The 24,376-nt window shown below is 40.9% G+C and overlaps 1 protein-coding gene across 6 annotated transcripts in view; it reads left to right on the forward strand.

Moving 5' to 3' along the window:
• AIG1 (androgen induced 1) overlaps positions 1-19,373 on the forward strand; it is a 258,948-nt gene extending 239,575 nt beyond the window's left edge. For 4 of the 6 annotated variants that reach the window (XM_069598573.1, XM_069598577.1, XM_070292495.1 and 1 more), the window contains 2 exons: positions 12,539-12,702; positions 18,701-19,373. In XM_069598573.1, the coding sequence (XP_069454674.1) occupies positions 12,539-12,702; positions 18,701-18,738 (202 nt within the window). In that variant the 3' untranslated portion in view covers positions 18,739-19,373. Of the gene's footprint in view, positions 1-12,538; positions 12,703-13,318; positions 13,646-18,700 lie in introns of those variants that run through there. The other 2 variants (XM_069598575.1, XM_069598576.1) reach the window with 1 other exon arrangement.
• Positions 19,374-24,376: the final 5,003 nt, after the last annotated feature.

A 24,376-nucleotide genomic window follows, 5' to 3' on the forward strand; every position in this document is an offset into this window, starting at 1 on the left:
CTTACAAGAAACAAGTTCCTGATTGTGCCTAAAAAGAGTACAGTGTGAAACTAGGGAAGAAAAAAATCAACTTTTTTTTTTAAAGCAATTATCTTTTAATTCCCCCAAATTTTTCATTAAAAAGTATACTGCACTGACATATATCTGTACTGATACCCTCACTATTAGGTTGAATCTTCCATCATGAAAATGTTGTGTTGGAAATTGGAATAAACATGAAAAAATTAACTTTTAACATACAAAGCGTAACACTGAGGAAAGAAAATTGCTTTTAGATTTTTGCTGCATTTGTGTAGGTATTCATCTTCATAGGGACTCAACACTTGGATTTTCCCATTGTCTCTGTTGTTGAAAAATAGCTGTTACTGGGAAGTGTCATTCCATTGGTTGTGAATCAGTTATTGGAGCTCACAGCAGCAAGGGAGCTCTGTGAGGCAGCCTGGCTTGTTCTAACAGAGACCCCCAGAGAAGTCAACTGGTCCTCAGTCATTCAAGCAGAATTTACTATGCCGTATGATTATTTTTCTATTCAGTTCAGTTCAGTCACTCAGTCGTGTCTGACTCTTTGCGACCCCATGAATCGCAGCACGCCAGGCCTCCCTATCCATCACCAACTCCCGGAGTTCGCTCAGACTCACATCCATCGAGTCAGTGATGCCATCCAGCCATCTCATCCTCTGTCGTCCCCTTCTCCTCCTGCCCCCAATCCCTCCCAGCATCAGAGTCTTTTCCAATGAGTCAACTCTGTGCATGAGGTGGCCAAAGTACTGGAGTTTCAGCTTTAGCATCATTCCTTCCAAAGAAATCCCAGGGCTGATCTCCTTCAGAATGGACTGGTTGGATCTCCTTGCAGTCCAAGGGACTCTCAAGAGTCTTCTCCAACACCACAGTTCAAAAGCATCAATTCTTCGGCGCTCAGCTTCTTCACAGTCCAACTCTCACATCCATACATGACCACAGGAAAAACCATAGCCTTGACTAGACGGACCTTTGTTGGCAAAGTAATGTCTCTGCTTTTCAAACTGCTATATAGGTTGGTCATAACTTTTCTTCCAAGGAGTAAGCGTATTTTAATTTCATGGCTGCAGTCACCATCCGCAGTGATTTTGGAGCCCCCCCTCCAAAAAAAGTCTGACACTGTTTCCACTGTTTCCCCATCTATTTTTCTTTTCAGTCCTCCTCAAACATCATTTCTGCCACTCAGGAGAGAGTAAAAACTGTAACTTTTAATTTAATTTACTTTTCTTCTTCCCAGAAGCTAGGAGATCCAAAAACGTTTAGGAACTGGTAAGACTTCAGTGCTTCAGTTTTATCTGCTTCAATCCATGAAGTCTCCACAGTGCATTATAAGACTTTCCCTTGTAGTTCTCGTCTTCATCATAAATGGCTCATATAAATGTAACATACATGGAGGCATTAAAATTATGTTGTATATTAAATATATTTTAAAATACTTCAAAGAGAAAACTTCAGTGAGATAGATTGAGAACAGGAATTACTAGGAAATAAGAGTGTGGCTGTTAAGACAGAAATGGAAAGGACCCAGGATCGAGATAGAAGAAGTTTAAACTCAATCAAGGACTGAAGATTTCCAGCTTGAAGTTGTTGGGAGGCATCCTTTGACCTTTAAAGTTGGATGGATGATAGAAGAGGTGTGGGCTTTCCCAATGGACAGACCAGAGTGAGTTCAAGGGAGAGAGTCAAAGTCAGCAGGACTGGAAACTGGGGAACTCACTGAATACCAGAAGAAGCAGCAGCTGGGGCAGGCAATTAAGGTCTTGTAATAGAAGAAGTTTTGTGGTCAGTGTCCATTTATCTATAGTTTCTTTTTCAGATTTATTTATTTTTGACTGTGCTGGGTCTTCACTGCTGCGCATAGGCTTTCTCTGGCTGCAAAGAGCAGGGGCTGCTCTCGAGCTGTGGTGCTCGGGCTTCTCAGGGCAGTGGCTTCCCTTGTTGCAGCTCACTGGTTCTAGTTGCATGCACTCAGTAGATGTGGCTCTGGGACTCCAGAGCACAGGCTCAGTAGTTGTGGTGCACAGGTTTAGTTGCTCCGAGGCATGTGGCATCTTCCCAGACCAGGGATCGAACCCGTGTCCCCTGCATTGGCTGGTGGATTTTAACCACTGGACCACCAGGGAAGTCCTATCTGTGGTTTCTATTGCTTCATTTAGAGTTATTTTAGTTTACAAACTGTTGAAAGGATAAACCATCAACCTAGAATTCTTTATCCAGCAAAATTATCCTTCAAACATTAAAGGAAGAATAAAAAATTTTTCAGACCAAAAAAAAAAAAAGCTAAGGGAATTTATTGTCTGCAAACCTGACATAGAAGAAATGTAAAAAGATATTCTTTAGGGAAAAAGAAATGTCTGGAAGTTTTGCTGTTTATTAAGGAAAGTTGGCAGTTAGAGAGATTGGCAGTCCAAGGAGGTCATGGGATTAAAGAAGACGTAATCATGGCAGGGATAACCCGAACATTGTCTGTAATCCTAATAACAAGCATCTAGTAAAAGGAGATGGATGAAATGTGCTAGAGAGACCCTAGAGATCACTTTTGCAAAACCTGGAAACCTATGCTTTTTGCTTGTGGGATTTAGGATGTTCTTCCTCCTCCTTGTCCAGAGGCCGCAGTTTAAATGCACAAGTTTCTTACTCCCGCAGCCAATTCTGATGATTGCTTGGGCCACAACAATCCCTTGCTGATCACACTCCCTGCCTCCCTCCAGAAGAAAACACATGTTCCCTACCGTGTTCAGAAACGTGTCAACTTGGCACCTTGATGCTTTGAGAAGGTCCACATGATTAAACTTAAGCAAAACCACTCATGAATTTCATTAAGAGAAATTCACATTGAATTCTCTTCAGGGAAACATCAGCATAAGACCAGGTAGGCTATACCATGTGGGACCCAGAGGAAGCCAGTCATTTGAAACCAGTTTACACGTGTGCCAGGACCTGTGTGTGGGAGGAATATTCTGAAGTAGATTATTGGCCTGCCTTTGTGGATAAATTACTCTGATATTTGTCGTTTTAAATCAGGAAGAAAGCACACCCTCTCATTACCTCATTATAGGGATTCATTTTGGGAGGCAAGCACAATTTGCCTCTTTCCCTAGAGATGGGTGGAGGGACTAAGTAACCTTGAAAACATCTTTGTGTATGAGAAGTACAGGAAAATATTATACATCTCTGCCTAAAGAGAAGCAGTGGAAAGCTTTCTTGTTTGTTTTGTTTGCTTGCTTTTTTGTCTAACCTAAGTTGACTGTTCTGAGAACTTTATGTTATCTGATGACTACATCGCTAAAGGAAGCAATACTGTCAGTAGTATCCAAGGTGACCTAACTACCATGTGGATGAACTGGGTGTTGGTCTGCAGTATAGATGACACGGGGCTTCCCAGATGGTGCTAGTGGTGAAGAACCAGCCTGCCAGTGCAGGAGACACGAGATGTGGAATTAATCCCTCGGTCAGGAAGATGCCCTGGAGGAGGATATGACAACTCACTCCAGTATTCTTGACTGGAGAATGCCATGGACAGAGGAGTCTGGGTGGCAAAGTCCACCCAGTCCATAGTCCATAGGGTGGCAAAGAGTTGGACACCACTGAAGCAACTTAGCACGCATGCACATTGATAACGCAACTGCATAGACAGGACCTGCTATATAATTTGTGGGGCCCAGAACAAAATAGAAACATGGAGCTGCTTGTTCAAAAATTATTATGAATTTCAAGATGGTGACAGCAGAGCCTTAAGCCCACTGTGAGGCCCTTCTGAGCACAGGACCCCATGTGACTGCACCCATGAAGCTTGCCCCATGTAGAGATTGTTGTTGTTTAGTCATTCAGTCATGTCTGACTCTCTTGCAGCCCCATGGACTATAGCCCATCAGGCTGCTTTATCCTTGGGATTCTCCAGGCAACAATACTGGAGTGGGTTGCCATTCCCTTCTCCAGGGGATCTTCCCCACCCAGGGATTGAACCCACAGCTTCTGCATTGTCAGACAGATTCTTTACCCTTGAGCCACCAGGGAAGCCCCATGTAGAGATACATCCTGTAAATTTAGGCTAGCTCTGATGAGAAAATTGAAAAGACTTTGATGAATCTTAAATTTTGATTTTACCTTAAAAGACTGTCTTAAGGATGCTCTTTTAAACCCACAGTAAATGAAGAACCGTCTAATTATATCTCTAGCATCTAAAATTCTCTCTGCTAACTGAGTTAGAGGATGTTTCCGTGCTGCTGGAATGAGATGCCTCCATTTGGCATTTGCCTGTGAATTGATGCATGAATTCTCATACACATCACCAAGGAGAGTGTTTTGAGTCCCATTTTCAGAGCCCTGTTCTCACCTAAACAAATGTCCTTTGTCATTTTCTCTGGAACCTACAGCCTTTTCAGTGGGAAATTCGGCACCCATTCCACACTGATCTCGTCAAGGGCACACCTTTGCACCATCATGACTGCTCACTCCACCTGGCACACAGTAGAGACTCAAGAAATCTTTGTTGGATAAATGAGTACACAAACTCCAAAACACTTCAGAAATCTAGATTCTCAGAAATGTAGCAGGAGCCAGTCTCCATGCAGTCAATACTCAGGAGATATCCAAAGGGCCTTTAGAATGACCCTCATATGAGATAGTTAGGTCTAAAGAGAGGGCTAGGTCTAAAGTCAGCAGTTGAGCCAAAGGTCAAAACTACCCTTGAAAAGTCCTTCAGAAGCATCAGGTTGGAGGTATCACATGAGAGGCACAGAAACCCACTGGGCAAAAAGCTGATGCACATCCTTTGTCTCACCCCACCTTGGGGTGCATGCTCATTGCCTGCAGAGCAGTCGTAAATTCCAACAGGCCAGCTGCACATGTGATGTGACTCTTTCTTAAGGGGTAAGTCAAAAGCTTCTCTGAAGGAAGTGTTTATTACTTTATCCCTGCAGTGGCTTTTCTCTCCTTGGGAGAAGTTGTAAAATTCAATTTCTGAGTTTTTTAAGAGACTCAGTCTTGTGTTACTGTTGTTGTTGTTCAATCTCTAAGTCATGTCCAGCTCTTTGTGACCCCATGGACTGTAGCCCGCCAGGCTTCTCTGTCCATGGGATTTCCCAGGCAAGAATCCTGGAATGGGTTGCACTTCCATCTCCAGGGGATAAAGCTTCACCAAAACTGATTTATCTTACTTCTTGTAAAATGTCTGTGTCTCACATATTTTCTACACTGAACTTGAGTTGCTTTTATAGTCAATGGGGGAAAAAAAAGAAAAAAGATTTATGCAGAGATTTCAAAGTGGGGTTATTTTTTTCGGTTCTGAGCATATTACCAGCTGTTCCCATCCATTGTATCTTAGTCTTCAGAGCACTCAGGGAGTGCTGGCGTACAGGCTAGGAGCTAAACTGCTCAGGTGGGTATCTCTGCTTCTTGACCCTCTCAGGGTTTTTCAGGCAAGAATACTGGAGTCGGTTGCCATTTCCTTCTCCAAAGAAGGCTGAGTGCTGAAGCATTGATGCTTTCGGACCGTGGGTTGGAAAAGACTCTTGAGAGTCCCTTGGACAGCAAGGAGATAGACCTGGTCAATCCTAAAGGAAATCAACCCTGAATATTCATTGGAAAAACTGATGCTGAAGTTCCAATACTTTGGCCACCTGATGCAAAGAGGAAACCCATTAGAAAGATCCTGTTGCTGAGAAAGATTGAGGGCAGGAGGAGGAGGTGACAGAGACTAAGATAGTTGGATGGCATCACCTACTCAATGGACATGAGTTTGAGCAAGCTCCAGGAGATAGTCAAGGACAGGGAAGCCTGGCATGCTGCAGTCCATGGGGTCACAAAGAATTGGACACGACTTAGCAACTGAACAATAACTACTCTAGAACCACTTGTCCATTGACTTCAAGACATTATGCTTCTGTGTTTCTTCCATGTCTCTAGCTTACTTGTTTTTGGTATCCTTTTTAGCCACATCCTCCTCAAACTACCCCTTAAATCCTGATCCTTTTCAGAACCCTTTTATGGACTTATTTCCATCATACTGTGTACTCTGCCTTAATCTGTTCTGATGGCCTCAACCACCATCTTTTTGCCAATGAACCCAATATCTGTATTGCCACATCAGTCCTTTCTCTGCAGTCCAAACCCCTGTAACTGCCTTCAGGATATCTCCACTTGGATATCTTACAGATGCCTCAGACTCAGCATATCCAAACTGAACTCACTATCCTCTCAAACCAGCTCCCTGACAGCATTCCCTATCTCCGGGAATGGCAGTACTCTCCACCCAGTTAATCAAGCCAGGAATTTATGATTAATTCTTAACTCATTTCAGTTCCCTCATTGCCTAAATCCAATCCATCATCAAGTTCTCTTAATTCTATTCCCTATATCAGTGCCTTTCAAACTAATCTTACTGTAAATAAATGAAACATCTTCTGCATCATGACCCAACCAGCATGCAGAAGCACACACTCAGCGTAGACACACACACACATACACGCACAAGTGGAACAGAAGTTTCACAAAGCAATTTCCATCGTCATTATATGCCCAGCTTTCTAATATTTTCTGTTATGTTTTCTTCTGTTGTTACTAGTGGGTTACTGGCAAGTGTTTAACAACCAGCTCTTCTGGAGGTGAGCAAAGGGGACCCTGATGCATAGCATTTGACAATTTTCAGTATAAATACTCCCACCATGGTTGAATTTAGGCCACCAACTGACAAGCTTGCAAACATCCTAAAGTACTTGCTCTCCTGACCATATACAGCATGCAGTTGCTTATGACCTACCATTTTTGATGGACACTGGTCTAAATAGCTCTTAAATCTACTAATTTTCATTCCCAATGCTACCACTCCAATTCTGGCGACCACCATTTCTGATACAATTGGTTTCCAGGTTAATCTGATCTGTTTCACATTTATTTAATACCCTTCAAAGACTTCCTGTTGTCCACACCAGGACAGAGTCTACAATTCTTAACCTTGGCTTAAAATACCACCCACAGTTTGGCAACTGCCTGCCCTTCATGCCCCCTTTTTTGATTTCAATAAGAATGGTTTCTTCTTGAACATCTGTGAATTCTCTCTTGTCTTCATGACTTTGAACATACTGTTCCATTTGTCTAGAAAGTTCTTGTCTCCCATCTTTGTTCAGCTAACTCATCCTTCCCATCACAGCTTCAGTGCTACATTTTTCAGTTATTCCTTCTCCAACCATGTGTCAGGCATTATGGTAAGTGCTGAGGAGGCAATGATATGAAGCAATAGAAACAGTCCCTCACTTCACAGAACTCAGATGTGCTAGAGGGGAAGAAATGTTATGCAAATAAAGATATGCAGATCTAAGTACTAATAAAAGAAGAGCTTAAAAGAGATTCATGGTTCTATAAGAATGAATAAAATCTGACCTATTCTAGTAGAGCAAGGAAAACTTTCCTGCATGATGGCTAGTTAGTTAGAATAGTTGAGATAAGATATAGAGGAGAAATATAACAATGAGTCTAAGGGGCAGATAACTAACACAGTAGACAGAAATAGAAGCACATGTAAATCCACTTGGCATGAGGGAATGTGGTAAAACCAAGGAACCAAATGAAAGCCAGTGTAAGAGAAGCAGGGTAGGAGGTGGGGTATAAGACAGGTAGAAGCCAACTCAATGAAGGGCACTCTAGACTTCGTTAAAAACTGAAGTCTTAAAAAACATACACACTGGAAGGCCATTGATGTGTTTGAAGCAGGAATGCATTGTGTTCAGATTTCTGGTGTGAAACACTCACTATGGCAATTGTGAGGATAAATTGGAAGGAGACAAAAGTACATGTGGAGACAAATTAAAACTATTACACCACTCCAGACAGAGATGAGCACAACACAAATTCAGATGTTGCTCATGGAGATATAATAGAGAGATGTGTGAGATTACCTGTCAAGACAAGGTAATGGACTGACTATATGTGATGAAAGAGATGGACACAGCAAAGATGACCCCCAGGCTTGAGTTACAAAACTGAATGGTGATAGTGCCATTCACAGACGGGAATGTCAGAGAAGGACCAGGTTTGCTGGGAAAGAAAGCATGACTTTGGCTGTAGCTAAATCGACTTTGAGGTAATTTTAAGATATGTAAAATGAGATGTTTTGAGGACTGTTTGATAAACTGTTCCAGAACAGAGGAGAAACCTGTTCCAGGCTGCATAGATTTGTGGAGCATCTGTATAGGTAGTAGACATGCAGCAATGAACATGAAAAAACTCATCAGCCAAGAGGACATAATATGAGAGGAAGGTTTAAAAACCAATCCTTAAGGAAATTCAACATTGAATGGCTGGAGTAAAGGGTGAACTTAGAAAGGAAACCAAGAAGAGCAGTCAGAAACATAGAGAGCATAGAGGAGAAATTGAGGTCAAAGAGCCAGTATATTTTGGTGGAGTATCAAGAAAAGAAGCCAGACTTGATGAAAGAAGAGTGCAAAGCACAGAGCTGGGAGTCAGTGAATGTAACCGCAGTGGAGAAAATTGTCTTTGACAAGATGGAAAGATACAGAGCAGTATTTATGAAGCCGATGAAAACTTTTTGATTGTTTGAATGGAAAGCGTTTGCACATATTCATCAGCTATGAAAAAATTGGTTTGAAAGAAAGGTGAGTACATAAGAGAAAAAAAGTAACTGTAAGGTCCAAAAAAAAGTAGAGAATGATCCCTGGGCACCCGTCACACTCCTCCACTTACCCTAATTCTGACTACACTTGTCATTTTTCCTTGAGTATCTCTATTCCTCAACAGACTGTACTGCATGAGGACAAGAATCACCTTTGCCTCATTTTGCTTCTGTATTCCTGGTGTTCAACACAGCTCAAATAGGAGGCATTCATCTTAATTATACATTCAAGTGAATGAAATTGGAGGGACATTTAATAGTCAATCCCAGTCTTGTAATATTACAGCGTATGCATATATATGTATGCACAGGCACACAGTCACTCACACACGTGCACACACACACAAACTATGGTCATCCGTTTGTTTAGACTAAAATTCAAATTGGCATCATTACCTTAAGCAGAAGCTGTTTGGTCGCTAAGACAGGAAGGCCTTAAAGTGAGATAGAAATGGAAAGTCAACCAAGAACTGAGAACTCTCCACCAACAGATGAGCAAGGTCATGAGTCGTTTTTGTGCAGAAAAAAAATGAGCCCTGATTATATCAAGGAAACAAATGGTGAAAGCCCACAACCTGTTAAGACAAGTGTCTGCATCATTCACACCAATTCAGGTGAAGCCCCGCATAACAGGACTTTTATATCTGAGATAGTATGATACCTACTAAGTCAAAACAAGTTTAAAAAAAAGAAAACCTTCTCTTCCTTTGGAGACAGTTTTGAATATCTCATACAGGGAAGCAAGTCTATGCAGGAGAAAAGAAATCAGATGTACATTCCTTTCCTGGCTTTGCCACTTTTAAAGACAAGTTGTTTAATCCAGTTTCTATTCCTTTGTTTGTAAAAAGGGGATGAGTCTACCTCATGGAATGGTTAGATAAAATAAAGTGGCTTCCATATCAGAGCACCATTCTCAGAATAGCTCTCCACTTCCCTAACTGGAGAACTTTGCATTTCCATCATCACTTCTGACACAGCCTCATTTTACTCCAAAAACTCTTGATTTTTACATCAGTAGATGAGGACGACGGGCTTCCCTGGTGGCTCAGACAGTAAAGAATCTGCCTGCAATGCAGGAGACATGGTTTTGATCCCTGGTTTGTGAAGATCCCCTGCAGAAGGGAATAGCAACCCACTCCAGTATGCTTGCCTAGAGAATTCCATGGACAGAGGAGATTGGCGGGCAGCAGTCCATGGGGGTACCATATATAATACTCCCTATTCCACATCCTGCCTAGTCCCTGGTAACCTCTATCATACATTCCATCTCTACAAATTTGCTTATTCTAGTATCTCGTATAAATGAAATCATACAATATGTGCCCTTCTGTGTCTGGCTTATTTCAGTTAGCATTATGTTTTCATGGTTTATCCGTGTTGTAGCATTCATCAAAATTTTATCCCCCTTTGTAGCTGAGTAATATTCCATTGTGTGTGTATATACAACATTTTATTCACCCATTAATCTGCTGATGGACACTTGGGATGTTTCCACCTCTTGACTATTTTGAATAATGCTGCTGTGAACGTTGATATACAAATATCTGTTTGTGTCCTGCTTCAGTTCTTTTAGATATATACCTCAGAGTGGAATTTCTGAGCCTATGAAACTTTAATACCACAGATAGACTATATCTATTGACGTTCAATGTGTGTCAGTTCAGTTCAGTTCAGTCGCTCAGTCACGTCCGACTCTTCGCGACCCCATGAATCACAGCACGCCAGGCCTCCCTGTCCATCACCAACTCCTGGAGTTCACTCAGACTCACATCCATCGAGTCAGTGATGCCATCCAGCCATCTCATCCTCTGTCGTCCCCTTCTCCTCCTGCCCCCAATCCCTCCCAGCATCAGAGTCTTTTCCAATGAGTCAACTCTGCGCATGAGATGGCCAAAGTACTGGAGTTTCAGCTTTAGCATCAGTCCTTCCAAAGAAATCCCAGGGCTGATCTCCTTCAGAATGGACTGGTTGGATCTCCTTGCAGTCCAAGGGACTCTCAAGAGTCTTCTCCAACACCATAGTTTAAAAGCATCAATTCTTTGGCACTCAGCTTTCTTCACAGTCCAACTCTCACATCCATACATGACCACTGGAAAAACCATAGCCTTGACTAGACAGACCTTTGTTGGCAAAGTAATGTCTCTGCTTTTCAATATGCTGTCTAGGTTGGTCATAACTTTTCTTCCAAGGAGTAAGCATCTTTTAATTTCATGGCTGCAATCACCATCTGCAGTGATTTTGGAGCCCCCAAAAATAAAGTCAGCCACTGTTTCCACTGTTTCCCCATCTATTTCCCATGAAGTGATGGGACCAGACGCCATGATCTTCGTTTTCTGAATATATATATATATATATATATATATATATATATATATATATATATATGTATCTCTACTTTATGCATTGAAGGAGTAATATTTCTTTGCTACCTTCCTAGAACCAATTTTTACTTCCTTGAGGTGGGAGTAATATTACCCTCATTCAGACTGCAAGCTCTAAGATAAAGGCAGGTTTGTTGTCTCAGATGAGGTTTATAGATAGGCAATATACACATAGATCAACTGCTCAAAGAGGAGTGAAGCCATTGATGATATGGAAAATGATCCCCAAACACATAAATGTTTAAAGTAATTTTTATTACCCATTCAATAAAGTAATTTGTATCCTATTTAGTCTTCGGAATTAACAACAGTTGATAAAGTAATGAACCCAAGACTGTTTTAGAAAATAGCTCTCAGCAGTTGTATCAGGACTAAACCAACGAAGCAGATATTCTTACTAAACTTTTAAAAACAATGGAGATTAATGATATATTCCCAGTGAGCCTAAAATATCTCCAGCACACAAACAGAATAATTACAAGCAAGGATTATATAAAGCAGGATGAAAAAAAAAGATAAACGAAAAGTGGTCTGTGGGAAGCCAGATGTCAGTGAGGCTACTGGAGGGTTCTGTCAGCACATGGGATACCTACTGGTACCTAGTTGGATGGCAGCATGGCAAGGTTCCTGGAACATTCTTACCTAGGTGTTATGATAGTGTGGTTGCCTAATGCTGTATTGTTTCATTACATAAAGAAGAGAGTAGGACGATTCTATAACTGTGTTTATAAAAGTAACAGTTTCAGATACTTGACTAGACCCTTCAAGTGTCAAGAGAGGCAAGGAGAGAATGGGAACGTGCAAGACTGGAGGAAACTAAGGAAACACGACCACTAAAAACAACGTGGGATCCTGGATCAATAAAGGACATTGGTGGGAAAACTGGAGAGTGTCAAGTGACGTCTACAGTTTAATTACTTCATTTTAGCAACTGTACCGTAGTTACCTGTTGTTTAGTCACTAAGTCATGTCTGACTCTTCTGCAACCCCATGGACTGTAGCTCACCAGGCTCCTCTGTCCATGGGATTTCCCAGACAAGAATACTGGAGTGGGTTGCCATTTCCTTCTCCAGGGGATCTTACCGACCCAGAGTCTCCTGCATTGGCAGGTGGATTCTTTACTATGAGCCACCAGGGAAGCCTATGGTTAGATAAGATGCTAAGATGCAGGGAAGCTGAGGGAAGGGCATACTGCAACTCGTGGTACCATATTTACAACTCTTCCTGTGAGTCTAAAATTCTTGGGTTGGCCAAAATGTTCGTTCAGTTTTTTCCATTACATCTTATAGAAAAATTGGAGTGAACTTTTTGGCCAACCCAGTATTTTAGAATAAAAATTAAAAGAAAACAAACAACAACAGCAAAGTTTCTGGTAGCTGCTGAACGTCAGGTGCAACTGACATTGCTGACCACGGTTTGGAGTTGGGGGTCTGTATTTGTCACAGTGGCAGCTCTGAAATCTGATGTCAGAGTAACTTCTATCTCTGTCTCCTTTCCCATTCCACTGCAGGGTGTGTTGGGTGCATCATGTAACCGGGATGTGGGTGTACCCTTTCCTGGAACACATTGGCCCAGGAGCCAGAATCCTCTTCTTCGGGTCTACAACCATCTTAATGAACTTCTTGTACCTGCTGGGAGAAGTTCTGAACAGCTATATCTGGGATACACAGAGAAGTAAGTATTGTTCAGGGGGGCATAAAACAAAAGAACTGTTGCAGAAACAGATGGAAAATTCCACTGTAGCACAGGATCCCTTATGAAGAGTTTCATTTTTATAACTTCAATATTAATTTAAGAGCTGCTGGCAGTTACCTGAAAGGTTTATTACTCACTGTGTCATGTTCAGTAGTAAAACATCCAGATCTAAAAGAAAAGAAGCACGTCTATAAAATTTTATAGGGAGAAATGTAGTGTTTGCCGAAAAAAAAAAAATTAGGAAATTCATTCTGATTAACAAAGTACTGCCTTAGCTAAAAGGACTCCTCCCCCACCCTGATGAAACAGATAAATTATTAAATGTAACCAAACAGTCTCATTAGAAATCACCCAGATCTCTACTTTTTGCGTCATCGTCTGCGTGGGTGCAGTAGCTGCCGAGAGGTCTTGCCACCGTTCTGCTAAAACTCTGGGCAGCACAGGAATGCCTCCGGCAAGAATGATTCACCAGTGACTGTCATATTCAAGACTTGAAGGTGGCAAAGAAGAATGGGCAGTAAAGGGTAATACTTCATGGCTGCAAAAACCTTCTTAACCTATGATTTGATTTCTCTTTTGTTTCTGTTTATGGCAGAGCCTCCATCTTGGCAAGACATGTAACCTTACCCCATCTGTGCAAAACTGGTCCTAAGTCTATGTCAGATAACATAAAAATGCGAAGGTGGAAAAAGTGACAGCATAGTATGTAGTGGTTTGAGTCCTGCATGAAAATACATCCAAAGGGAAGATGGTTTGAAGATCTTAGAGAGCTCTGGGCAGCTCCTCCAATACAGTCACAACATTGTAGATGTCACCTGTAAATGATCCCTGTTCCACAAACATTGGGCATCCTGCTTTGTGCCAAGCACTATGCCAGGAGGTTGATCTAATTAGACAAATAAAACCCAGTCATTGCATGTTATTGAATTGGACTTCTTTTGTGTGTGGATCTTCTAAGATTGCATGCGTCAAGGTGTTGGCCAGTGTTAAATGGCCCAGAGGAATTTGAGGGTTTCCTTTCTCGGCAGCTGGCTTGATTTTAGGCACTGTTCTATTAGGAAAAGTGCCAAATATTTGTATTCAGTTCAGGCTACAGCTTGGTGGACCAGAAATTAATCTTTTAATAATTTTCTTCTCTGCTCAATGGAATTGTAATCTTTCTCTATTAGATAACTTATAAAAGTATTTAGTTAACTTACAAAAATATTTTGAGAACAAAACATAAGCTTTTCTCAGCTTCTTGAGAGAAAGGCCATATTTAAATTTAAGCTAATGTGTCCAATCTATGTTATTCAGAAAGTACCTGTGACTCCAGCTTCTCCTTTGTTAGCTCAGTTCCCATCTTCATTTGCTTATTGTTCTACTACTTCTAAAAGAGGATGGTCTGAAAACCAGGAGGGAAAAAAGCCAGTCTAGGGGAATAGAATATTGCACTTTAGCAGCTTTGAGTTAGACATGGAAAATGAATAGTGAAGCTAAGGTTTTGGGGGGTTTTTTTGTTTTTTAATGATCTGTCCAGTTTAATTTGTGCCCTTCTCTTAAGCGATACAAGTTAAGGTCAACTAACATTTTGTAACTCATTTCAGATGTAGAGATTAATTTTATCTACATGGAACCATCCAGTTAATTCCCCCAAAGGCAGATGTTTTGTGTCAAGTGGGCATCTTTTTTGTTTATGCAAGCAATTGCAAACTGATGGCCTGCTCCAAATTTTACCTGCCAAAAAGTTTTGTTAAGCCTAAACAGAATTTTTGTTTTTGAAGCAGTATTTAAAAGTTGGGAGATTTCACATAAAGTCCAGATTTCTCAGCTAATCAAGTATTTTAAGACCTGGCAACTCCAAGCCCACTGTTCTCTGCTGGCAGCAATGGATTAGAATTGGGTATTAGTTGCCCCCTTTCCAAAGGCTCTGTAAGTTGTCCCTAGTTCTCACCTGGTCATTTTGCTCCTTCACAGTAGCTGCCTGGTTCTGTAGGTAGTTGAATTTGAAATTGCTGATTAAAAGCAGTCATGCGTGTGTGTGTCTGTGTGTGTGTTAGAAGGAATTGAGTACAATCAAGTACAGTGGTACAATCCTGATTGTATTTACTCCACCCGAGACAAAATGCCCCAAGGAGCAAGAATGCCAAATTTGAACACCCTTCCTTGGATCTGTCATTAGGGATTTTTAATGGCTCAGCTTCTTCCACTTGGTTATGTTGGCTTCAACTTCAAAATAAAAATTGCATTATTAGAGTCTTAGAATTAAAATTAGATTAGAAATCATCTAAACCAATCTTATTTTTAACTAAGAGGCAGCTGAGCCCAGAAATAAGTGACCCACCACAATAGATGGTAGCAGAGTCAACACCATTCAATCCAAGTACTATGTCTAGAGAACCATCAGAATGTCACCACTGGAAACCCAGATACAGGAGAGCTCAGAAACTTCACTCAGAATCATGGATCTAGCTTACAGAATAACACAATAGATCAAAACTGATATGAACTATGAACAAAAATCCCTTAAAACAGGCTAAATTAACAATGAAACATTTTGCTCTTTTCAAAAGAAAATATTAATAACTCAAAGTGGCTTTGTGGATGTTATATTGGTTTGCTAGGGCAGCTGCAACAAAGGACCACTGACTGGTCAGCTTAAACAGTAGAAATGTAATATCCCACAGTTCTGGAGGCCAGAAGTCCAGAATCAAGGTATTGGCAGGGTTGGTTGCTTCTGAGGCCTCTGAGGGAGGGATCTGTCCCAGGTCCCTCTCCTTGACTTGGAGATGGCTGTCTTCATGTTCACATGGCATTTTCCTCTAGGGCTGTCTCCAAATTTCCCCTTTTTATAGAGACATTGGCCATATTTGATTAGGGCCACCCTAACAACTTCATTTTATGTTAGAAAAAATTTTATCCACAAGTAGAATCACATTCTGAGGTACGAGAGTTCAAGTCTGTGGAGACATAATTCAGCCCATAACATTCTACTTTCTGCCCCCCAAAATTTATGTCCTTCATTCATGCAAAATACATTCCTAATAGCCTCCAAAGTATTTCCAGCATCAACTCTTTAAAGTCCAAAATCTCATCTTAATTATCATCTACATCAGGTGTAGGTAAGACCTGGGTTATGGTTCATCCTGAAGCAAAATTGCTACCCAGCTGTGAATCTGTGAAACCAGACAGAAATGTATCTGCTTTCAAAACACAGTGGTGGAACAGGCACAGAATATGTATCCCCTTTCCAAAAAGGAGATGGTAAGGAAAAAGGGGGTCGCAGTTCTCAACCAGGTTTGAAAGTAGCAGGACATTCCATTCGAGTTTAAGGCCTGAGAATAATCTTTGGCTGAAGGCTGTATCCTCAGGAATCATCAGAAGGGGGAGTGTGGCCCTACCCTCTCAGGCAGCCCTCTTGGGCTAAGGAGGAGTGAACCCCTGAACCACCTTCGGTGTCATTCATCCTTCATTTCATCTTGTCTCTGTCCAGGCTCACTGTGTTTCTGCCGACACAAAATTCTCCCATGTAATTTCATGAGGGTCCAAATCATCAGACAGGAGGGACCCCACAGGTCGTTCCTGGCTTCTGCTGAAGTGGTAAATTGGATCCACGACTCACACGCCTCATCTCTTTACCAGATGGTTGTCCAGACACAAGCTTGGCCTTCTCTCACATTCTGAGGTCCTGGGCTTTAGGACTTCTACATAGGAATCTGAGGGGGGATACAGTACAGCCTGAAACAGCTGAAATATTCTATGCTTAAGCTAAACTTTCTTTTAATTTCAATGCATCTGACTGGAGTGACCAGTCTTAGTAAAGTCTAATTTTTATGACCAGAAATGAAAATGTCCAAAAGTGATAGTTTGGGGTGAAGGAGGAGAAAGCAGGCCAAGAGGAGAAAGGAGAGGAGGTCAGAGCAAGGCCCATGGGACAGAAACCTCCACCTTGTCCGCCCCGCTCCCCACCGGTTTTCCGTCCTACTCATGTCCCCCACAGGCCCACACAGACCTCTAGGGTCGGTCCCGCTGCCCTCAGGGCCCGTCTCCCAGCCTGGGGGAACCACATGTGACTGACTCTGTCAAGGTCAATCAGCTCTTCCGCTCCACTTCTGACAGAACATCCTGCCTCAGCTTCGTGACAGGTTTCTTTCTGCTGGTTGTGTGGAAATTATACCTCTGCTTCTTCCAAATATTATTTACAGCTGTCTAATTTTTTCCCTCCACCTCAAAGCTGCCAAACTAAAGTAGGTGGGGAGCCATTTTCCCCGTCTGGGTCAATGAACAGCCCCTGTTCTCCACCCCCGCTTTTGAAGATTCCACTGTTGCTGCCAACTCAACCCATCTGCAGGAGAACACTTAGGAGGAAAGAGACTTTGAAAAGAAAAGCAAGTGGTTATTAGCTTCTCCGCAGGAGAAGGAGCATGGGACAGAGTCGGGACCCAGATCATGTGCGCGCTTTGAACAGAATCTGTGTTGTGTTTTCCTGCCTTTGCCGTGGTTACCCAACAACAACCAAGCCACCTCCTGCCTTCTCCCCTCAGCCCTACTCCTCCTCCCTTCACACGTCCTTACTCTTCAGCTTGAAGTTTTCCTTAATATGATTTCTGAGAAGTACTTTGGAAAAAGTGTGACAGATCTCTGCCAGTTCCTTAGTCATGAAAACCAAACCTTAGAGACTGTCTCGGGACACCTGTTCTGAGCCTGTTACCCGCATCCCGCCGCCACCACCCTGACCACAGGAGCGGGTGGTGCTCGCAGCTGGGGGCTGGCAGAAGGGGCGGGGGTGTCTCTCCTATCGCAGGCCCCACAGAGATCACCCTCCAGGCTTCCTTCTACTGCTTTTCCACTAGTTGGCCCTTCTCTGTAGTCACTGTTTACTAATTTATCTCATAAAGATTACTTGAGCTCCTACCATGAGACAGACACGGTGTTAGGTGCTCGGGACATAATCAGGAACAAAACAGTGGGCTCTGCCCTCAGAGAACTTGCAACTTTTAAAAGAATACCAGGAACTTGCCTGGTGGTTCAGTGGGTAAGACTCCATGCTCCCAGTGCAGGGGGCCCGGGTTCTATCCCTGGTCAGGGAACTGGATTCCACAGGCCATAACTAAAATATCCTATGTGCCACCACGAAGACCCAGTGCAGCCAAATAAATTAATTTTTTTAAAAAAAGAATACCAACAAAACCTGCAGTAGATGGGGTCCTTTTGTTCCACCAAAAAGGCTCCAAGAATTTGATGTTAGGAGAAAAGTGTTTAAGTAGAAGCAAAAGAAAAAAAGTGGGGAGCATTTGCCAGATTTAACTTTAATTTATGAGAATGACCTAAACATGTTCATCTCCAGGAAAATGAAATATCACTAACTATTCATTACAGACAACTGGCGAGGTCTCACCAGTCCGGTACGTATGAGTCTCAGGAAGAAAAACATAGTTCTACCAGGCTTGGGTTGGATAAAGGAAGAACTCGAGTTTAAGTACACGTGGGTCTGGAAATAAATAGTTCTTGTGGCTAATAAGCTCTCTATGAGAGCTTATAAAAATAAAACAAAACAAACCAAAAAAATGATTTGACTTTTGAAAATCCAGAGTCCTTGCCTTGGGAAGAGTCATGAGTAAAATAAAAATAAATGAGGTCTCTTTGAAACTCATCAACGCCACACCTCCTGTTACTAGAAGCTGGTTACGAGGCAGTCCGATTGGGATTTCTCTGCAAACTCAACGAGTCAAGAACTAACTTGTGTTCCTCATTCCCAGAGGCCATAAGAGCTGGGTGTGTCACAGAGGTGTTATGTCCTGATTTGAGGGGGAAAGAAGGAGAGGGAGGTCACTGAGGAAATTTCTGGAGAAAGTTGTGAACGACTTTCCTTGTTAGTTAGGAGAAAAGGGATGGACATGAAGGGTGGATGGGGAGAAGTGTGGTGAGGTGAGAGTTCTTTTAAACCTGCTCCTGCTGAATCTGATGTCCATATAACATGCTTTGCCTATATTTCTAGGTATGGAAGAAGAGAAAGAGAAACGTAAATTGGAATGAGATCTAAGTCTAAACAGAAGAGCAAAATGGAGCTACAATTGAAGACTCATTACCCCCTGGGCATCGCAGATGGAGGAGAAGAAGCTTCAAAGAAAATGGTGGAACCAGCCTCTGCCTGCCTGCCCCAGAGGGAGGGAACACCTTTTATGGAGAAATATGTGTAAGAATAGAATATGGATATTTCCAAAATATCTTCTCCTCAATTGTGTTTTAAAGAATTCTTTCCAAAATCATTATTGATAATAGCATCTTTTTTTTTTTGACTCTTCTAGATTTTACAACTGAAATTGGTCATTGGATTTTAATTTTTGCAATTGTAATTCCATTTAATCAATGAAGAAAAGAATCCTATAGTGTTTCTTGTTGAAAAATATGTGAAAATCAAAGGGGCTGATGTGAAGCAAAACATTTGTGTATTTATTTTTTTCCTGTACTGAGTAACGTAAGCGTAAGCCTGGAGAATCGGGACGGATGTTCCCTATTGCAATAATGTTATGATTGCCTTAAACAGGCAATATTAATAATAATTGCATTGATTTAGTCAAAACCCTGAGTGTATTTGGATCTCATGATTTAATCTTGTGAACATTTCCTAGATGCAAGCTATAACTTTAATAAACAACAAGTAACCCCTAGCCCGATGTCTACATGGTGCATCTCAAAACCCTAGCAACACTGGTGTTTCTTTTCTTATTTCGTTTCTATTATTAATACTTTATGAAAAACGGGTTTACTGAGCCTCTGCTATGCTTAGTCATTAGTTGTGTCTGACCCTTTGTGACCCTTTGGACTCTAACCCACCAGGCTCCTCTGTCCATGGGGTTTTCCAGGCAAGAATACTGGAGTGGCTTGCCATTTTCTTCTTCAGGGCATCTTCCCAACCCAGGAACAAACCTGCATCTCCTGTGTCTCCTGCATTGCAGGGGATTTGGATTCTTTATCCACTGAGCCATCGGGAAAGCTCAGGTTCCTATAATTTTTGTTCGTTTGTTTTAAAAATGTGGATCTTTCCGATAAACCCAAAAAAGAAAAAAGCTAACTCATGAAAAAGAAGGCTGACTTAAGAAATCTTTGACCATAATGATTTTTAAATAGTATTCACACCAAATAGGTAGCAGAAAACACATTAAATCTTAGAGGAATATAAGCGAGGAATGAATAAAAGCAAAAATTAAGTAAGGCAGCAAGAAACAAAGTGGAATTGATAAATATATTGATTAATAAATGCAGTATCTCATCTATACAAATAGGGTTAAAATATGCAAACTACTGATATGTTAACTGAAAATAAAGAAACACAAAATATTTGGCAAAACAAGCACGGATGTGAACAAATTTTTAATTATAAAAATATGTTTTAAAGTTCTATGGCAACAAATTCTTAGGACCCATGAAATGTGCAATTTTCAAGGAAAATGGATTCAATAAGAATTAGAAAGCTGTGATGGATTGAGATTCATGAAGGATATCTTTTTAATGTTCAGTTAACTATCTCTAAAAAAGGAATTGGGTCCAGAGTATTTTATGAGCAAGTTCTTGAAAACTTTCAAGTAACAATTCTCATGTTTATGAAATTGTTCCAAGATTACAAAATGATGAAACACTTCCCAAATTATTTTTCAAAATTAATAAAACCCTCAAAGCTAACATAGCAAAAGGGAAATTTTTTTCCTTTCTTTAATAAAAATATAAGCAACATAAACCCAACACTTACAGGAATCATTTTTTAAGACTTAGGTTTATTCTAAAAATTCAAGGATGGGTTAATACTATGATTTTTGTTAAAAAATTGTCTCAATAGTACACAAAGAAAAGACTCATATGATTCTCTCCATAGTTGCTCTGAGGCAGTTGAAAAACTTTAGCATTTCTGATAATACCATTAGTAATATAAAAATATTTCATATTATGAGAAGCAATGCTGCTGCTAAGTCGCTTCAGTCGTGTCCAACTCTGTGCAGCCCCATGGTCTGCAGCCCACCAGGCTCCTCCATCCATGGGATTTTCTAGGTAAGAGTACTGGAGTGGGTTGCCATTGCCTTCTCCGATGAGAAGCAATAGTCATCTCAAATTCCCTTTTAAGGTCAGAAACCAGATAAAGATGTCCATGACAGTGTTACTATTATTTTTCTGAGATGTTTGTGTGAGCTACATCCAGCATCAAAAAAGTTATATTTTGACCTAGAGTGAAAAAGTTTTATGTTGTTAAAAAACAGTTTATATAACTAAAGAATTGATATTATTAACAGAAAGGAAAATTAAATGTTGTTTAAAAAGAGGCAGGAAAGGAGGAAAACCACCGGAGGAAATTATTTCTCCAGTTGACTCTTAGAATGAAGAAACCTCAAAGAATGGAATATTTCTCAGGACTTTCTGGGGCAATTCCTCTGGGACCCTGTTACTACACCTCTTCTCTAACAAATAACACTTTCCTATTATTGCCACCAAAGCAACACCTAAAGAAACTGACACCTGTGGGGCTTTAGACCTAAAGCTGATACAACTCATTTCTCTGCAGCATGCTGAATTCACACACCGCTTTGAGGTTTGAAATATGATTCTGTGATCAGATTTGCGGTTAAGTTTGGTTTTCCCATGGTGGATCAGTTTTGCTTTGGGAGCCCCAGGCCCTGAACTCTGGCCACACTCCTGGCAGGATGCCCAGGGCTGTCTGTACCAGGCCAGGGGATTCGCTAAAACACTCCCACCCAGCCCAGGTGCTGCCAGTGCACCCACTGACCCTCCACAGAAACACCAGGCTTGCCCTGGAGCAGAATCCATCAGGATGACTCGACTATTTGCTATGCTAATCACCAAGTGGAAGAAAAAAATTATTACCTGTGATTTCTCCCTTTGGCTTGGATCCATGGACTTAACCCCACCAGTGCTCAAAAGGATGTTCATGCTCCACTCTCTTCCCTGTGCGCCTTATAAAGACGAATCTGCCATCCACGTTCTTGAGGGAGTAGGGAGGAATGATGTGCTTTTAGCTCCACTTCTGAAACAAGAAATAATAATTAATTAATGCAAATCAATAGGTAAACATTTAACAAGAAATTGTACCAAAGATTCACCACATGAAAAGCTTCTCAAATTACTTTTCAGACTTAATATACCCCTCAAAATAAACCAAAAGAGCACAAAACTTTGCTTATCATAGGTAAAATACTAGCAACATAAATCTAATAATTACTATAGTAAAGTAATAATTTTGCATGACAAAATGATGTATATTTTTCTCCTGAGGGGCTTTTTAAAAACACAAATAAAAATGGAAGGATAGACTAAATTCTGGAAAAGAAGACTGCATTCTTAAAAAAGATTATTTTTTTGTCTGAATAATTAATAAGTTCAATGTAACTCCATTCTAAATTTGACAAAGTAGTTTTTTTTTTTCATTTAGCAGAAGTGAAAACTGAAAAACCTTGAAAAGGACACTTAAAGAATATGTGTGCTATTAAAACATATAAAAATGCAATAATTAAAATAGCATGGTATGGCTCAAGAATAGAGAGAAAAATAAAACAGAAAGCAAACCCCGAAACAAGTCCTAGTATATATATATATGTGTATATATATATATATATATCATATTTAGTAAATAATAAAGATAGCATTTCAAAGCAGGAAGGGCACAATAAATGGTTGAAAGGTACTGCAACAAATGAATAACTATTTGGTAAAAAAAGAAAGAGAAAGCTAGATCACACAAAATGTAAACACATACAATTTCAGATAAAGTAATGAAATGTAAAAAGTATAAAAATATAAGAAAATATATATGATTATTTCATCCTATAATAGAGATGGGGAAAGTATGTGTATATTATATATAATATGTATATTATATGTATAATAATGTATTTGTGTATTTAGGAAATCGATTATTACATATATATGAGGAAATTGAATACAACATATACATTAAAAAATTGTATCTTCAGGTCTCATAGCTGATATACTGTGGGGTAATTGAGAGAATACCAAGATGAGATCAGGGTAATAAGAGCACCATTTCCTTAAATAAGAAGCATGGAGGTGAATTAGGCTGGAATGGGTTTGGATTGACTTTGGATTGACTTTGGATTTTTCTGTGTATGTAACTCAGGTGCTAATTTAGTGAAATTGTAGGGACAGAATCTAGATTCCAGAGATTTGAAGAATCATTGACATTAGTGGATGGTAAAGAAGTAGAGCTAGCAATTATAGAATGCCCGCACCCCCATTTTGTTGTTGTTGTTGTTTGTTTTGTTTTGTTTTGTTGCTACACCCTGAAGCAGGGGGGACCTTATGACTAGGGATTGAACCTGTGCTTTGTGCAGTGAAAGTATGGAGCCCTAACCACTGGACCACTAGGCAGTTCCCCAGAATGCCATTTTGAAAGCAGAACTTAGGCCTATAGAACACAGCCTGCAAGGAGGATACAGATCAATTGTGGATATTCCTGGTTTGTGAATATTAAGAATTGCCTTAGGAGAAAATAAGAGACAAAAGGCCTCGGAAGTGAGTTTGTAGGACAAGGGCAAAATTTACGGACTTCTTTTTAGTGGCTTTAATGGCTGCAGTTTTTTCCTCAAAGAATTGTCTGAAGAGAGGGAGAGACCAGAGAATGGGGTTGGAGTCTGTAACATACCCTAAAAGAGTGGCCTAGACTATGAAAACATAGTAAACTTTTGAGCCCACGCTGAGGGCCCTGAAGATCATGACTTTACCTTAATGATAACAAGGACCATTTGGGAATTTCCTCCAAGAGACCTCAACAGGCCAGGCATCATAAAGAACTTGAAAGTTTGGTTTAGAAGAGGAAGTGTCACAAAAAAAACAAGCAGGTAAGAGCCAAGAACATTGGCAAGGATGGTTGGAAGGAGGACCCATGGAGTCTACAAGGAACTGAGGAGGAGAGAAAGAGCGAGGACCCACTTTGGGACACAGCAAAGTGGCCCAGAAATTGGCAGTCTCAATAAGGTTGGAAGGCAGGGAAATGAGGGCAACAGATAGGAAGTCATGATCATAAATTAAATTTGAATTTAACATTTTATAGGAGCATGAGATCACATGATTTTTTTGCTTTTTTAGTTAATATGACATGGTAGTAACATTCTCCAAAGATGTTCACATCCTCTAATCACCGGAGTCTTTCAATATCTTACCTTTCACGGTGAAAAGGACTTTGACATAAAATTAAGGTAAGGATTTTGAGATGCGGGGGATACCCTGGATTATCCAGTGTGTGTGCACGTGCTAAGTCACCTCAGTTGCGTCCAACCCTTTGCAACCCTATAGACTGTAGCCCTCCAGGTTCCTCTGTCCATGGAACTCTCCAGGCAAGAATGCTGGAGTGGATTGCCATGCCCTCCTCCAGGGATTTTCCCAACCCAGGAATCAAACCCAGGTCTTCTGCATTCCTGCACTGGCAGGTGGGTTCTTTCTAGCACCACCTGGGAAGCCCATTATCCAGTGTATCTAGTGTAATTACAAAAGTCCTTGTAAGAGGGAGCAGGAGGTTCACAGTGACTGCAAGACATCTGACCACAGATGGTGTCAGAAGCTGGAGTAACGCAAGGAAGGGGCCACACGCCAGAGATTACAGGTAGCCTCTAGAGTCAGATATGATTGAGCGACTTCACTTTCACTTTTC

The sequence above is a fragment of the Ovis canadensis genome, chromosome 8 (assembly GCF_042477335.2).
Source record: "Ovis canadensis isolate MfBH-ARS-UI-01 breed Bighorn chromosome 8, ARS-UI_OviCan_v2, whole genome shotgun sequence".
Classification (NCBI taxonomy): domain Eukaryota; kingdom Metazoa; phylum Chordata; class Mammalia; order Artiodactyla; family Bovidae; genus Ovis; species Ovis canadensis.